Source organism: Heliconius melpomene, chromosome 7, assembly GCF_056956725.1.
Source record: "Heliconius melpomene rosina isolate 202511_hmr_F chromosome 7, ASM5695672v1, whole genome shotgun sequence".
Taxonomy (NCBI): domain Eukaryota; kingdom Metazoa; phylum Arthropoda; class Insecta; order Lepidoptera; family Nymphalidae; genus Heliconius; species Heliconius melpomene.
The window spans coordinates 5,666,933-5,684,305 of NC_140395.1; the positions used below are offsets into that span (position 1 = coordinate 5,666,933).

Below are 17,373 nucleotides of genomic sequence, written 5' to 3' on the forward strand. Positions count from 1 at the left end.
AAAAATTGCTTAAGAAATATGAACTTTAATTTAATCTCAGTAAAGTTAAGTTTTATTATTCATAACATTAAGCATCATTGTGCAATAACACAAGTAGACGAAACGTGTGTTCTGTCAGCCAGTTGTCCGTCGTTTGTCGTATTAAGTGACATGTTATCAATTATCTCTTATCTATTTTCTTATCAAATATCGAAACCGTATCGAATAAGTTGTGCACTAAAATAACTGATACTAAACTAACGTATGGCTTATATATCGAGTGTTTTACTAATAACTCTCTACATAACCTATTAGAATAACCTAAAATGGATCGTGATAATTACAAAAGTGATAAAGTTATATTAAAAGACGTACTGTCGGATAAAATACAAGGAAATATAGCGAATATTATAAAAAAGTTAGGTTATGTCACACATAGCATTGAAACAAAGAAAATATCGACTGGTGGAAACAATTTCTTGGGAGAACTGTACGAAATAAATATACGGGGCAAAATCAATGATGCGGATAAAGAAAGCAATATTTTTTTAAAGCATATAATTTATAATGACGACTTTAAAGTATACTCCATACCCGAAGTTTATGCGAAAGAAGCATTTGTTTACACAGAACTTAGTAAAATCTTTGGAGAATTACAAGAGAATGCCAAAATTCCTTTGGAAGATAGATTCAAAATGGTTGAAAGTTATGATGAAACAAATTTGGAAGCCATAATACTTGTAAACTTAACTAAGGAGAGTTTCAAAACAATGTACAGGTTGGATGTTATGACTATAGAATTCGCCAAGTTGTCCATAGAACAACTTGCCAAATTCCACGGTCTATCCTTCGTGTTACAGAAGAAAAGACCGGAGTATTTTGAAGAGAAAATTAAACCTATAAAACAATCGTTTGTATACGACGAATACTGGAATGAATTTGTTAAAAATATGTGCAAAGTGACAGTTTCGAAATTGAATGATGATATGAAGAAAAAAATGGCTAATTTCTTTGATATATCTTTAGAGAAATATCCAAAATATATGAACGGGACGGATATGCCATTTAAAGCTTTATGTCACGGCGATTATAAAATGAATAATATTCTGATGAAAGAAAGCGTGAGTAGTTTTAGTCATGTTAAAAAAAACTTTAATCAAGTTTCTATTGACTACTAAAATAATTTACAGTGTTCAGTTCTATTAAATATTTTCATATGTGGGGAATGAATTTTTTATTTCTTCGTTCTATTATCGAGACAAAGCACGACGTTGAGTTCCGCCACTCGATACGCAATGTCTCGCAATTTGGGTGGTGGGTGACTGCGTGGGAAACGGAGTGTTTTAACACTTCGACCTACTCGGCTAAAGTAAAGCAAAAATCAAATCAAAATAAGAATAGAAAGCTAATAGAGCCTATAAGTGCCTTAAACTAGATGCAAAAGTTTGTCTGGAATATTTTTTCGATTATTTATCTTTTATTTTCTTTCGCGCCTTAAATTTCAATCAACTGACATTAACGAGCAAAGTTCCGGCGCCTTGTTGCTGAGTCAGTAAATTCGTTCTAGTTCCCCTTAATATTTGTTTTAAGTGCCCATATAATTATGGAAGTTTATATAATTTAGAACGTCAGAAGTCACTGGTTCGCGTTCGTTCACGCTTTATCCCGCAAACGGTAGCATAGGAAGAGGGATAATAGTGTTAAAGCAACCCCGCCCCACTCCCAACTTTCTGCCCCATTTTTGTTGTAAAATACAACAAAAGGCGTGTTGTGGTAAAATACAACAGCGCTCCTTACAACAAACAAATATGAAAAAATCTGTTTTATATTATTGTTTTGCTCCGTAGGTTTACTTCACCGATCGTCCCCTTTACCTCCTTTCCTCCGTCGACCATTTTTGCAACTATGTAATACATTACTATGTAATAACGCAGCACTTTGTCTTACCATGTTGAAGAAACAAAAATTAACAAATATTTCCACAAGTTGGATTCAAACCTACAGTCATCACGCTACAATGGCTTTAATCTTGTAACACCTAAATCAAGTATATAATAAATTGTTAGTGCATAAATCATAACCTAACCTATAATTATACTATAGAGTTCATTAAGTTATTCACTAAACGTATCTAATTAACATGACGATCGATAACTAATATACCAAATTCTCTTTATTATGAGCTATGATAGAGCAATAAGAATTATTTAAGCAGCTGGGTAAAGCGTAAAAGATTAAGTGTCTTCTGTCTACTCTGCTATTAGCTCATAGCAGAGTAGACAGAAGACACCTAATATTTAACGAGATATTGAATGTTAAGTGGTGGAACACAACGCCGCAAGTAAGGAGCCGCTAATTTAGTGTACACTAGAAATAACCGATTATCATTACCTTTGAAGCATGGCGGTACGGTACTGGGTACCAACATTCAATACACAATATCTGGAAAATTAGTCGAAAACCGGGAAACGAAGTGCCTTAGCACCAATCTACGTACGAATACAGCGTGACATAAGAGAGAATACTCTACACTCTCTTAATATGCGTAAAAATGATTACTTTATATTATGTGAAGTTTTTGATTTACGTTTCAATTTTATCGAAATGAACGAGCTTAATTAAAAAAAGTAATTTATTTGCTTCAAAATTTATTTGAAACGTGATCTTAATTGAAAATATAATTGGTTTTCTAAAATATTCTTAATACATTATAATTTAACTGAATTTTGAATTATATGTCACAGCTTATCGTATCTAGTTTTTAACCGCGACTCCTCCCCTATAACCAAATAGAAATAACATCTCGATATTCAATATCTTTTCAGTCAGGCCAGTTGTGGCGCAGAGGCACAAAGTGTGATCGTAAACGTGACAGGTTGTGGGTTCGATTCCCACTCGAGGAAAAGAAATATTTAATAATTTCATTTCTTCGCTCTAGTGTAGAAGCAAAGCGCATTGAGCTTCGCCATTCAACACGCAATGCCTCCAGAATTCGGTGGAAAAAGAGGAACGGAAGTGTCTTAATGGGAACAGAGTATCGTAACATAGGTTCCCAGGTTCCCTCCGCTTATTGTGCTCTGCAAGAAATACAGTGTGATGCTAAAAACATATTTTTTCAAATTTAACCAGTACTTCCTGAGATTAGAGGGTCCAAATAATCAATTTCTTTTAATATTAATATATAGAGTATATTTATAATAGTAATTAATAAAATATTTTTTCTATTTTCAGGGTGGAGTAGTCACCGAAGTAATATCTATAGACTACCAACAAATCTACTACGGCTGCCCAATCATCGATCTCATATACTTTTTGTATGCGGCAAGCGACCGAGCTTTCAGAAAACAACACTTATTATACCTAAAGGACCTATATTTTGAAAGCTTAAGAGATTTTTTATGTTTTTTCGATATAAATGTAAACGATTTTTGTACTAAAGAAAAATTTGATGAATGTTTTAAAAATAGTTTAGACTACGGTCTAATGTACACTCTGTATATGCTGCCAATGTTCTTCATATCCGACGACGTACCGGATCTAAGTAAGGATGAACTTTTGGATATGACCATCACAGTGGATGAAAGCTTCTATGATAGGATGCAAGGGATTGTGGATGATTTTGTTGAATTAGGAATTATTTAAATTAAAAATAATAATTTAAAATAATTAATAAGGCAGTCATGGCATGAGAATGAAATAATTTTGATTTTCGTCGGTCTGATGACAATAACAAGCGCGTCGTTGAGTTACACCCCCTACGTGCAATGTCTCAAAGTTTGAGTGGAAATTGGTTAACGGAGTAAATTAACACTAGGTTCTTTCGATCTTTAATGCTTTTTGCGGGATTCAGCGTGAAGTTACATAAAAATTAAATAAAATACTCTTTTTGTAGCGCGGCGTTGAGTTCTGCCACTCAACAGGCAATGCCTCCAGAATTGGGCGGAAAGTGGGGAACGGTGTGTCTTAACGCTAGGTTCCCTCTGCCTACCCTGCTGTATACGGGATACAGAGTGAAGCTGAAAAAAAAATCCCTTTTGTGTAATAATATTGTGATAAATATCACTAGTATTGAGACCCTATGCTTTCTTTTAGACTGTAAACAAACCAAGTGGTTCAATATTTTTTTTTAGTCATTATGTATTTTACTTATAAGAGACTGAGATACAGTATTAAATGGTTTCCTTAACAGACACTGTTGTGACGTTTCATTTCTATTCCTGAAATATTTTTAGTAACATGTTTTCATTAACATGAAATGAAAATTTATAAGAAATTTATACTTTGTTTTATATTATTATAATCCAATGGAAATAATTTGTGAATGATGAAATGTCCAAAGTAACTCTGGCCGCAGCAGGTAGGTAAGCAGATTTTTTTGCCGAATACCCTTATTCTTGCTTCAAACATCTAATAAAAAAAATTAGCTTCACGGTATATCCCGCACATAGCAGGGTAGGCAGTGGGAACTTAGAGTATCTCCGAATTCTAGAGGTATTCCGTGTTGAGTGGCAGAACTCAACACCGCGCTTGCCTCGACACCAGAGCGAAGAAATGGAAATGTAAATTTAAATAAATATTTCATCTCCTCGAGTGGGGATCGAACTCCCAACCAGTCGGTTTTACAATCACACTCTGCGGAAAAATACAAGATAATAATTTAGCCTTTTATTCAGATCAAACAGTGAGAGTTGAGAATTACAACACAATACACATACTTATTTAATTTAATTGTAATATTTGATTTTTCCTTATTATTTGTAGATCTGTCTGCCAATCGGCAAAGGCCTCCTCCAATCTTTTCCATTCAGTTCTCTCCAGGGCCACTCTATTCCACATCACTCCAGCAACTTTTCTAATGTCGTCGTCCCATCTTTTCTGGGGTCTGCCTCTTTTCCTTCTACCCTCCCTGGGGTACCATCCTGTTACTTTCCTACACCATTTGTCCTGACCTCTCATCATGTGCCCAGCCCATTTCCATTTAAGTCTTCGAATTTTATATGTTACATCTTGTGTTTTACTTTTACTCTTAATTACAACGTTCTTCACTTTATCCTGTTTTTTTATGTGTAACATACTCCTTTCCATTGCGTTTTGGCAGATTGCAATTTTGCTTATCATTTCCTGACTTAAAGTCCATGATTGGCACCCATATGTAAGGACGGGTAATATACAGGAGTTAAATAGTTTGCTTTTTATGTTTATATGAAGTGTTTTGTCTTTCATAGCATCTTTTAAGCTCCAGTATCTTTTCCAGGCGTTTGTTATTCTTCTTTCCATTTCTTTAAGCATATGTTCTTTTGGGGATATGAGCTGTCCCAGGTAGATGTACTCATCACAGTAATTTAATTCGATATTTCCTAATAGTATTGTCTCTTTATTTTTATTTGTCATTACTCTAGTTTTCTCAGGATTTAGTCTTAAGCCTAACTTCTCGCTTTCAGTTGCGAGCTCGTTTATCATTTTGCTGATGTCTTCTGATGTTTTGGCAAAGAGAACTATGTCATCAGCAAATCTTAAATGCGTTAGAAATTCGCCATTTATATTAACTCCGAGATTTTCCCAATGAAGTTCCTTGAAGATTGACTCCAATACTGCCGAAAACAGTTTTGGTGACAGAGGGTCACCCTGTCTGACACCTTTTTCTATTCTAATAGGCTTACCTTTCTTTTCTAACTGTATTCTCGATGTCATGTGACTATAAACGTTTTTTATTAATCTAATGTATTTATGTTCTATTCCTTGTTTTATTAGGGCCTCCCATATCTGTCCTTGTATTATTGAGTCAAAAGCTTTGCTATAATCAATGAATGCAATGTAGTATGTGAGCTGGTATTCATTGTACTTCTCCAAGACTTGACGAACCACGTGTATGTGGTCAATCACCGAAAAGTTCTTACGAAATCCTGCCTGCTCAATTGGCTGATTTTCGTCAAGGGGTTTTTCCAGCCTTTTTAAAATGATCTTGGCAAAAATTTTATATATATTGGACATTAGACTGATAGGGCGATAGTTTGCAATGTCGTGTTTGTCTCCCTTCTTGTATAGTAGAGTAATGATAGATTCTGTCCATTGTTGCGGAATGATTTCCGTGTTTATGATGTCGTTAAACATATCTGTGAGGACAGGTATCAGGACTTCTTTGCTTTGTTTCAAGATCTCGTTGCATATGCCATCCGGTCCTGGTGCTTTATTCTCTTTTTGGGTGTCTATGGCGTTTTCAACTTCAGCGTGAAGGATATTAGGAATATCTGAGTCTTCTTCCAAGTAGGTTTTGTCTTGTTTAGTGACGCTTCCGTAAAGTTTCTGATAGTAAGATGTGGCTAATCTTAAGATGTCTTTTCTATAATGGATCAACTTTCCGCTATCACTTTTCATTTTTGTTATCCAATCTTTTGAGTTTGTCATTTCTTTGTAGGCTCTTTTCACTCCGCCTGTTTCTATTATGCACTTTTCTATAGTTTCGATTTTTCTTTGTTTCTTATCCTTTCTAATGTTGTCTTTAATATCCTTACTAATTTTTGCTAAGCGTTTTCTTCTATCCTGTGAGCCTTTTGAACTTATTAAATTGTTTCTTTCTTCTAGTAATTTTATTGTACTTGTTGTTAACCATTTGTTAGTTTTGATTTTGGTATTAGCAAAGAGTTGTGTTTGGGTTTTGATTGTGTTGTGTATCCAATTATATTTTTCTTGTACTCCTAGTTCTTTTGTGGTAGTTTTAAAATCTTTCAATTCGTGTCTCAGGCTGTTTGTAATTTGTTCTATTTGATGTTTTCCTAGTTTACTACTTGCTGTATTTTGTTGTCTTGGTCTAGGTTTTTTAGGTGATATTGATCGGAGTTCCGCTCTAATTAATCTATGGTTAGTGTTAAAGTTTAGCTTATTAATGATAGTGAAATTGGTAAAGTATTTTTTCCTATTAGTCATTATAAAGTCAATTTCATTTTTTGTTTTGCCATCAGGCGAGATCCAAGTCCACATGCGTTTCTTCTTTTTCTGGTACACAGTATTTAAGATAGTTAGATGGTTTTCTTGGGCAAAGTTCATAATTTTTTCACCATTCCTGCTTCGGGTTTTGTTACTGTATGTAAATGACCCTACTATTGTATTTTCTTCTGAGCGTCTTTCACCGATTTGACCATTGCAGTCTCCCATTACTATTAGATTTTTATGAGCGTACTTTTGAATTGCTTTGTTTAAGTCAAGGTAGAATGTATTTATAGTTTCTAAGCTCGACAGTTCTGTAGGCGAATATATTTGTACAATGGACCAGGAGTCTTTATATCCTGGTATTTTCAAATTCATAATCGCAATACGTTCCGAAATTCCTATGAGTCCTTCAATATACTTCTCTATGTGTTTTTTAACAATAAATCCGACACCATGGTGACCTGGGGTTTCGCCTATATGGTAAAAAAGGTAGTCTGGGTTGGAGGTGATATTTTCACCCATTCTTCTTATTTCACTCAGGCCTATGATGTCCCATTTTATTTGTTTCAATGCATATATTAGTTCTGAAAGATTTTCTTCGTTCTTTAGTGTAAGTACATTTAGGGCCGCGATATAGATTCTCGATGGTTTTGGATTTTGATGTTTGTTAAGTGTTATTGTTGGAGGGTTGTGGTCTTCGTCCCCCACGAGGACCAGTCGGCTTGGGGGAGGTTGGTGTTTTCCTGTTACTATACTTCCGGTTTCTTCGTTTGGTTTTTGTTTCCGTTTGCCGATTTTTAATTGCTATTGCTTCTTAGTAGATATATTGGAAAGAGAGTGAGATCTTGAACGCATCATATCGAAAGCATTTGTCCTATTGGACTTGAAAAAGGATGCGGTTTGTTGCTTCTTTGGCTGGTTGTTAGAAGATGTGGGCGAGGCAGAAGTTAATCTTTTCCTTTTCTCTTGGTTGCTGTTATTCTCTTTTACTATTAGTTTATCATACTTAAGGTACGCTATGTTGCCCTTTTTCCTTTCTTCAACCAATTCTGCCTGCAATGCTTTCCTTTTTTCTAGGACTTCTTTTGAGTAATCTTCTGTAACATACATTTTCTTCAGATTTTTTCGATTCTTGATAATTTCGTTTCTTTTCCAATTATTTGTAAAAGAGCATAGTACAGGTCTTGGCTTGTTACTTTCTCTGTTTTTATTTCCCAAGCGGTGAATTTTATCGACCTCATAATCTTCAATTTTAATATTTATATCAAACTCGAGATTTTCCTTTACTGTTTGTATTAGTTCAGACGTGGATGTTTCTTTTTCTTCTAAACCAAATATTATAATGTTTTTACTCCGTTCTCCTCTTTTTAAATGTTCCACTTCTTTTTCTAATTTTTCTATCTTTGATTTTAGATTCTTGTTTTCTTCTTTTATAGGTATGAGTTTTTCTTCTAATTTATCCATGACACTTTTTGTGATAGACTCCTTTAATTCAGCAGTTTGGTTTTGCATCTCAATTTTCATTTTGTCAAATAGTATTTGAAATTGCCCTTCCATTGTATCTTTGCGTGAGTAGGAACGTATTGGTAGATAATAGTAGAAAGTATTTTTTTGTAGTTGGCAGCACTGACTGTGATGTTAGTTCTGTTGACGTTGATATGTCAAATATCAATGAAGGTTACCGTTTTGTTTTCTAACCTCAAACCACTTATTATCTTGAGCTTCGTATTATTTTGGAAAACTGCAATGATCACGCCAAACCAATTATTTATAAAGCACTATTCGGTGTTTCTGTAGAGAACTATAACTATACAGATATTCAGGGATCGTGCAAACTATTTTAATCACTAGTTTTCTGCTGGAGATAATCACTAAGGTGTTGACAGTTTTTATACCGGAAACGGAAAAAGTAAAATATTTTTTCTATTTTCAGGGTGGAGTAGTCACCGAAGTAATACCTATAGACTACCAACAAATCTACTACGGCTGCCCAATCATCGATCTCATATACTTTTTGTATGCGGCAAGCGACCGAGCTTTCAGAAAACAACACTTATTATACCTAAAGGACCTATATTTTGAAAGCTTAAGAGATTTTTTATGTTTTTTCGATATAAATGTAAACGATTTTTGTACTAAAGAAAAATTTGATGAATGTTTTAAAAATAGTTTAGACTACGGTCTAATGTACACTCTGTATATGCTGCCAATGTTCTTCATATCCGACGACGTACCGGATCTAAGTAAGGATGAACTTTTGGATATGACCATCACAGTGGATGAAAGCTTCTATGATAGGATGCAAGGGATTGTGGATGATTTTGTTGAATTAGGAATTATTTAAATTAAAAATAATAATTTAAAATAATTAATAAGGCAGTCATGGCATGAGAATGAAATAATTTTGATTTTCGTCGGTCTGATGACAATAACAAGCGCGTCGTTGAGTTACACCCCCTACGTGCAATGTCTCAAAGTTTGAGTGGAAATTGGTTAACGGAGTAAATTAACACTAGGTTCTTTCGATCTTTAATGCTTTTTGCGGGATTCAGCGTGAAGTTACATAAAAATTAAATAAAATACTCTTTTTGTAGCGCGGCGTTGAGTTCTGCCACTCAACAGGCAATGCCTCCAGAATTGGGCGGAAAGTGGGGAACGGTGTGTCTTAACGCTAGGTTCCCTCTGCCTACCCTGCTGTATACGGGATACAGAGTGAAGCTGAAAAAAAAATCCCTTTTGTGTAATAATATTGTGATAAATATCACTAGTATTGAGACCCTATGCTTTCTTTTAGGCTGTAAACAAACCAAGTGGTTCAATATTTTTTTTTAGTCATTATGTATTTTACTTATAAGAGACTGAGATACAGTATTAAATGGTTTCCTTAACAGACACTGTTGTGACGTTTCATTTCTATTCCTGAAATATTTTTAGTAACATGTTTTCATTAACATGAAATGAAAATTTATAAGAAATTTATACTTTGTTTTATATTATTATAATCCAATGGAAATAATTTGTGAATGATGAAATGTCCAAAGTAACTCTGGCCGCAGCAGGTAGGTAAGCAGATTTTTTTGCCGAATACCCTTATTCTTGCTTCAAACATCTAATAAAAAAAATTAGCTTCACGGTATATCCCGCACATAGCAGGGTAGGCAGTGGGAACTTAGAGTATCTCCGAATTCTAGAGGTATTCCGTGTTGAGTGGCAGAACTCAACACCGCGCTTGCCTCGACACCAGAGCGAAGAAATGGAAATGTAAATTTAAATAAATATTTCATCTCCTCGAGTGGGGATCGAACTCCCAACCAGTCGGTTTTACAATCACACTCTGCGGAAAAATACAAGAAGCTACTTTTAATTTCCTTAATCTTAGCAGTAGATTCTAATATAAAACTGATCTGAGTGATTACTCACTCTTATTTAAGTCATGTGAGTACCAGTACAAGTAACAATCCCTATAATGATAAATAAATATTTGATATATCATAAAAAATAGAGAACAGTCATTTTGTTTCTGTTAATTCACCACTGTTAGTCATTTTCACTTTATTGCATTGTTTATTAAATTAGTTTAATTGTCAGGCGGCAGTCATATTGACGGAAATTATTTTTTTTATTATTAAGTATATTTATATTATTAATGTAATCAGAATTTTAGATAGATTTTTAGATAGATAATAATTTTAGATAGATTTTTAGAAAAAGGAAGCTTGTCAAAATACAATAATGAAAATTTCTATTAAATTGTTTAAGCCGTTTCTGTGATTAGCGTGAAAAACAGACGCATGGACAGATTAAATTAAAAAAAACACTTTTTTTTGGTTCTATTACATCAATAAATACCAGAAATGGTATTTTTTATTATTCATATATGTACAGATATCGACACCATATTATTTTATTATAAGTATGGATATAAATAAATTTCAATTTTATACACCTTGACATACAAGCTATTGTTATTTAAAATAATATAAATAAAATAATTGAATTAAAATACTTAATTGCTACTTTCAGCCATAATTCACAATGTAAAACAAGCTTTATGTTAATTAAATGTAAAATATATATTTGAACAAGTCAGTATATATACTGGTTTAGAAATGTATTATGGGTCTTAGAAACGTTTTGATTTTACAACATGCAGCTCGAGGAAAGTATTTGTGATAATTATTCTAAAAAAACTATCGACATCTTAAAAGATGTGCCCATGAAAGATATGTGCCCTATCGTTCAGCAATCTGTCAAGAACATCATACAAAATGAAAATTATTTATACTATGAAATTGATAACAGGATGATATCAAGCGATGGTGGTAACTTTTTGGGTGATTTAATGGAAATTAGTATTAAAGGAAAAACAAAGAAGGGTGAGAAAGAGAACCATATATTTGTGAAACATATTGTACCAGAAGAAGGAGCTATTAAAGGAATGCTTCATATAGATGTTTGTTACGCTAAAGAATTTTTCATGTACGCCCAACTAAGAACTACCTATGATGAACTTTACACCGAATCCAATATTTCTGCAAGGGATCGGTTGAGGAAAGTCAAATGCTACGATTGCAATAATCATGTTATCCTCCTGGAAAATTTATCTCGCAAAGGCTTTAAAGTATTGAATAGAATGGATGTCGTACCTTTAAATTTCACCGAAGATGCAATTAAGCAAATAGCAATGTTTCACGCACTATCATTTGTTTTGGAACATAAGAGACCAGAGTATTTTGAAAAAGAAATCAAAACCTTTCGATCAGCTCAGACAATCGACGATGGTGAGGAATTTCTTAACAATTGGAGAAGCTTAATTGTGACTATGGTCGACGAAGCGTTTAAATATATTAGTGACGACAAGAAAGATAAACGAGATATCGTTGCAGAGAAGACTTTGGACAAATTCCCCAAATATTTGACTGGTAAACTTGGAGAAGTCAGATGTATATGTCACATGGACCTTAGGCTTAACAATATACTAATGAGAGAGAATGTGAGTTTAATTCTGTCTTCTCAGTCATCAGCTTATATTCTGAGCCAGGCGTGGCCCAGCAATATGGCATTTCACAGTGAACACGTTAGTTATTCGATCCTCACCCAGATATTCATTATACCTAATTATTTTTTTGTCCCGTTCTGATATCATACTTAGGAAGAGTAATTTATAAATCATATATATATTTAAAATAATAAATATTACAGTATTAATTAATTTGCTTTTTACAGGATGATCAAGAAATTGAAACAGTCTTAATTGATTATCAACTAATGGCATACAATACTCCAGTACTGGATATAATATATCTCCTTTACACCAGTACAGATAGGCAGTTCAGAAATAAACATATGGAATATCTAAAAGACTTATATTACAAGACATTACGAAACCACGCGTTAATGCTTAATTTGGATATAGAGACAAAGTTCCCAAGAAGTTTGTTTGAGAAGGAATTTGAAGAATGCTTGGACTATGGACTGATGATCGCCACATACGTTCTACCTGTTATTTTAACAGACGATCCAGAAGTGTTAAAAAATGATTTTGATCTCCTAAAAGTAAAAGTTAACAAAGTTTTTAATAACAGGATGAATGAAATTTTAGAAGAATATATAGAGTGGGGAATTTTATAAGTTTTATAATAATAAAGCTGTTTACATAATTTCTGGTTTTTTTAGGTAGAGGGAACCTTGTGTTCAGACATTGCGTTCCTTGCTGTTTTTGTTTTTTTTAAAGTAAACACTATATTTAGCTTTTCATATTAAGCAGATGAAAATAAAATAATCCTTCATAAATCCAGATATATTATTCGGAGAACCAATCAAAAAGTAAGTCTAGATATTTCATGTTCAAAAGACTGTTTAATGAAGGCTCTAGGTTTATTATCATCACTTTTAAACAACATTCTTTTCTTGATAAGACATTTTATTGTACCGTATAATAATAAAATATAAAGTTAAGATATTATTGCATTCCATGCTGAATAGTAAAATTGACGTCATACTTCGTTTTTAGGGTTCCGTACCTCAAAAGGTAAAAACGCAATCCTGTAAGGTTTACCTTTTGTTGTTTACTTTGTTTTTCGTCTGTCAAGAGCTTAAAGTTTATTTTCTCGGTATCGATAGAAGTAAGAGATTTGTGAAATTTAAACTGCACGTGGCTATTCATAAGTTTATTATTATACAGGATGGAATTGTCAGCACCACTTTAAATGAAACCACAGTTTTAACTACTCTGTAAAAGCCTAATATAATTTAGAAAAAAAAATCCTAAAAATGAAAAAGTTATTTTTTCAAACAAAATAAATAATAAAAAATCGTGAAATGAAAAAAAAATCCTACGTCCAAATTGTAGGTAGGGTACCTTCCGAGGTACCTACCTACATGATAATTATGATAAAATTGGTAATTTAACCTTTAATTTATATAGCTACAAATTATTAACCATCTAGTTCACCCAAAAATAAATTCCTCTTACCTACCTTTCAAAACGTTTAACATTAAAATCCACTTAGCCAAAACTCTATAATTATGCAACCGATTAAAAAAGATACAACCTGTATTCAGAAATAGATGCACAAAGCGCAGTTTATTTTTACTTAAATGAGGTTGAAATGTATTCCAAACGCGAACGATTAGTATTAAGACAATCCGCTTCCCACTTTTCGCCGAATTCCTGAGGCATTGGGAGTTGAGTGGCGTAACTCAACGCCGCGGTTTACCTCGAGACCAGAGCAAGCGTATTATAATAAGTATAATCTATTTGAATAAACAATATTTTTTAATTACCAGCAGGTGAAGTTCAATATCTTACATTGTAATGTAAACTTGTAAGTTTATCTAGAAAAAACATGTTAAAAAGAAACTATTTTCCAAATTAGTTCCAACTTTTCCCATTGCAGGTAAACGACTCTAAAGCCAACCCAAGTCGCTCATCTAATATTCAATAACAGTCGTTTCAAATGCAGTTAGGAGTTGTGCAATTTTGACAATTGTTTTAACTATAAGGCTACTACTATAACTTCTTCGTCATACTATAAAGTTTCAGATAGCAAATTACTATCCTCATAGATTCTTTTGAAGATGAAGCCAGCTGATTTAAAGAAGATTTAATGTTTATTAAAAATGTTTTTTAAGAGTAAGTAAAGAGAGCCCAGTGTCAAGACATTCCACTCCCTAAGAAAGCAATCGAGACATAGAGTAAGTGAACGCTAAATTTTCTTTAATCAATCCCAATAAATTGATATAAAATATAACGATAAATAATAACGATTACAGTATTTAAATTAATCTCTTCTAAATAGTTTATTAGCTTTACGCTGTATCTCGCACATAACTGGGTAGGCAGAGGGAACCTGGGAACCTTCTCTTCTTTCCATTGAGTGGCGGAACACAACGTCGCAAACGAGTTTTACACTTAATTTTTAATTTAAGTAGTTAAATTTGTAAGCAAGTTGTAAGTTTAATTTGTAAGCAATTTACACTAATACCAGAAGTTCTTAGTACGAATGTTTTCTAAGAAAATATAATAGGCTCTCGTGCCACCAGACTATAAAGCGATGCACATGCAAAACAGTCATTTGAATCAGACATTTACCGAAGTTGCACTAATTTAAACTGAATTTAATGACTTTAATGCCGTTATAGTTGAAATGAACTTACTTTTTAGCTTAATTTTATAGCTTGCCTTTAGTAGAGTAGGCAGTGAACCTAAATACTTCATTTTCCACATACTACCAAATTTTCAAGACAAATCTAGTATTCATTAAGTTTTCAGAATTATGCTAGTATTTTTAATAATATCTAATTTAGAGAATAATGCGGAGAAATTAATTATTTTCAATTCCACGTTCTCATTAGGAAACAAAGCTCCGCATAGACTTTCGCCACTCAACACGCAACTCCAAAACTTGGGTGCCTCTACATGGAAAACGAAGTGTCTTAACACTACGTTCCTCTACCCTGCCACATACGTGATACAGCGTGAAACTAACCAAAATTATTAAAAATTCCAGACAAAACCATATCAAATAACTAGTCAACACACGCCACCAACTTAAGTTAAACATCCACATACTAATATAATATATTAGTAGCAACACGGTTATATCGATTCACTCACAATTCATGGAGCCGCCAAAGTGTCTAACTTAAATGAGTTCGTGTTGAATATGCACAAGACGAGCCAACTGTTAACAAGGGTGAGCTGGAGGTGAACTTAAACAGTTTTATCATTCATAAATGTAAAGTGGAAAAACTTATTTGTTGTATCTAACAAAAGAGCATACTAGAATACAGGGTGTTTGAGTATCGAATAGTTTATTGTTTTTTTTTTTATGAAAGAAAATTATATATTTTATGGATTTTGTTTCTTATTTTGTGGCTTTTAGGCGTGCCAGTCGGGCACAGTTTATTTCGCCAATGTCACGTTGAATGGAGAACTGGTCAAAAGACTGAATTAACCGTGTCATAATAGAAGGTCTAATTAGATAAACCACGTTTTAACAAGAACAATTATGTCTCCAGATCCTCATCTTATCTCCTACATTAGAAATAACATATCTTGAATCAAATTTAAATTAACAATAGTATTAGTCATGTCTAGACAACACCATGAGGGTTACCTTAAAAAAATCGATATTTTTTTACAGCTTTAGCTTGTTTTATTTATAAGATAAAACAAATAAATATATCTAAGAAGCAACGATCTCACCACCTAACACTTCTGTCACTCCGGTCAGAACAATTATCGAAATTACAAACTGCCCACCACATCTGTAGTTCATGATAGACTGAGTACGAGCACTGTTTAAATTAACCTTCAGAGCACGTGGGAAGTCATCTATATATCTTACTGTAACTAGAGCGGAGTGACCAATTTGACTAATCTATGGGATAATGGCTTAAATTATGTATATATAATCTATTCTTGATAATTTCAGAACCGTTAAAACTTTACGTAAAAAATATATTAGTAAAAATAGACAACATATACATAATATAAAGGTCTCGAGAAAGTCTTTCTCTCAGTCGAAGAATGTCAAGAAGTTCTTTCGGAAACGGAATTTTATGTTTTATGGGTCATAATCAGAAAAGTGGACATTTTCGAATTCGTAACGTAACTGATAAGTAACAACACTGATAAAGTTTGTTACGAAACTGATGACATAAGGCATTATACATAACAAAATAACGATATTATATGAATAAAACTATTGTTTTTTTTTATTTAATGAGACACAGATCAAAATTTTAAAGGTTCAATCGTTGAATTAACAGATTATAAATGTAAGAAGAAAACATAACAAAGTGAGAATATTAACAATATAATAATGCTAGTTCGTAACGTAATAAACTTATATTTCTAGTTAGAGATCACAAAGTTAATGATAAAATTAAATTCACTTTAAAATATATCAAAATTTGAGTCGTTATCATTGGAATTAAGTTTAATTCTTTGTAAGTGTTTATTCCGCATATCTTCATATTTAATAGTATTGGTCTTTTTAAGACGTTCTCTATATCTAAAAAAAAAAAGCATTTGTTTCAGCATTTGACATAGGAGCTTACGCTTACTGAAAATACAAAAATATATATCAAAAAATAATAATCACAAAATCACAACTAATTTCAGAAAGAATAAAAATAAATTTTAACTAAATCGGTTCAGCTGTTTCTGAGATTAGCGTGCACAAACACATAGACAAACAAGCAAACAAGCAAAAAAACTTAAAAATCATTATTTTTGGTTACTTTACGTTATGAAAAGTCACTAATAGTTTTTTTCATATGCCAGCATTTTTTTTTCTTATATACATATCTTCCATATACAAGCACCGGTTCGATAAAATTTTATTATAAACATATATAAGAAAACATTGGTACCGTATTTGTGAACTAGGCTTCATATTTTCTCAGTTTCGTTACGTAACGAAATATAACGAAATTGAGAATGAAGTCTGAGAAATTCTAACCTTTTTAAATATTTGCTCATAAGCCACGTGTTGCATGTGCAAGCACTGACGTTCTTTTTTGAGATTTTGTAAAAAGAAGCAAATAACATAAACAAGAAAACGAAATTATAGAATACTTACCAAAATAAAAGCCGTTTATAACCCTGAGATGTAATTTTACGCATTCCCTTTAAAACATTTGAACCCCTCAACTGCAGCGAGAACACTACTGGTTGTAGCTACGACAGCATTGACTTTTAGAATAATGGTGCCACAATAAAAACTAATATTAAATACCATCCAAAATAATTGCGTTCATATCTTAATTGTACGTTACTAGCCCTGAGTAACAAAAAGACAATATTTTGGGACAAATTTAGTTAATTAATATATATTATTTATTAAATAATGTATCAATAAAAGTAGTTCTATTTAATATTATGCATAAAGTAAAGTAATATAAACATACCTGAAATCAAATAAAACCATAAATATTCGTAACAAATCAATTTTTAAA

At 32.7% G+C, this 17,373-nt stretch overlaps 4 protein-coding genes across 8 annotated transcripts in view; 2 read left to right on the forward strand and 2 right to left on the reverse strand.

Moving 5' to 3' along the window:
- Nucleotides 1-17,373, reverse strand: part of LOC146537473 (uncharacterized) — a 223,246-nt gene that overhangs the window by 177,874 nt on the left and 27,999 nt on the right. The gene's annotated exons all lie outside the window — the stretch shown is intronic.
- Nucleotides 118-9,800, forward strand: LOC146537476 (uncharacterized). Of its 2 annotated transcripts, none has more exons than XM_085187613.1 (2): nucleotides 118-1,100; nucleotides 8,840-9,800. In XM_085187613.1, the coding sequence occupies exons 1-2, from the start codon at nucleotides 306-308 to the stop codon at nucleotides 9,248-9,250; spliced, it is 1,206 nt and encodes a 401-aa protein (XP_085043739.1). In that variant the 5' UTR covers nucleotides 118-305; the 3' UTR covers nucleotides 9,251-9,800. The 2 variants fall into 2 exon arrangements, with proteins under 2 accessions (XP_085043739.1, XP_085043738.1); XM_085187612.1 differs by lacking the exon at nucleotides 8,840-9,800 and adding an exon at nucleotides 3,211-4,171.
- Nucleotides 7,281-8,824, reverse strand: LOC146537477 (uncharacterized). The gene has a single exon (XM_085187614.1). It carries the CDS (start codon nucleotides 8,461-8,463, stop codon nucleotides 7,711-7,713), a length of 753 nt encoding a protein of 250 aa, XP_085043740.1. The 5' UTR covers nucleotides 8,464-8,824; the 3' UTR covers nucleotides 7,281-7,710.
- LOC146537478 (uncharacterized) lies at nucleotides 10,905-12,584 on the forward strand. Its single transcript, XM_085187611.1, has 2 exons — nucleotides 10,905-11,899; nucleotides 12,133-12,584. Exons 1-2 carry the CDS (start codon nucleotides 11,054-11,056, stop codon nucleotides 12,535-12,537), a joined length of 1,251 nt encoding a protein of 416 aa, XP_085043737.1. The 5' UTR covers nucleotides 10,905-11,053; the 3' UTR covers nucleotides 12,538-12,584.

Excerpts from the sequence above, each read along its gene's own strand:
- LOC146537478 (XM_085187611.1), top strand. The coding sequence starts at position 11,054 with ATGCAGCTCGAGGAAAGTATTTGTGATAATTATTCTAAAAAAACTATC. Across the intron at positions 11,900-12,132 it reads ATATACTAATGAGAGAGAAT|GATGATCAAGAAATTGAAAC; the intron begins GTGAGTTTAATT and ends TGCTTTTTACAG.
- LOC146537477 (XM_085187614.1), bottom strand. The coding sequence starts at position 8,463 with ATGGAAGGGCAATTTCAAATACTATTTGACAAAATGAAAATTGAGATG.
- LOC146537476 (XM_085187613.1), top strand. The coding sequence starts at position 306 with ATGGATCGTGATAATTACAAAAGTGATAAAGTTATATTAAAAGACGTA. Across the intron at positions 1,101-8,839 it reads ATATTCTGATGAAAGAAAGC|GGTGGAGTAGTCACCGAAGT; the intron begins GTGAGTAGTTTT and ends TTCTATTTTCAG.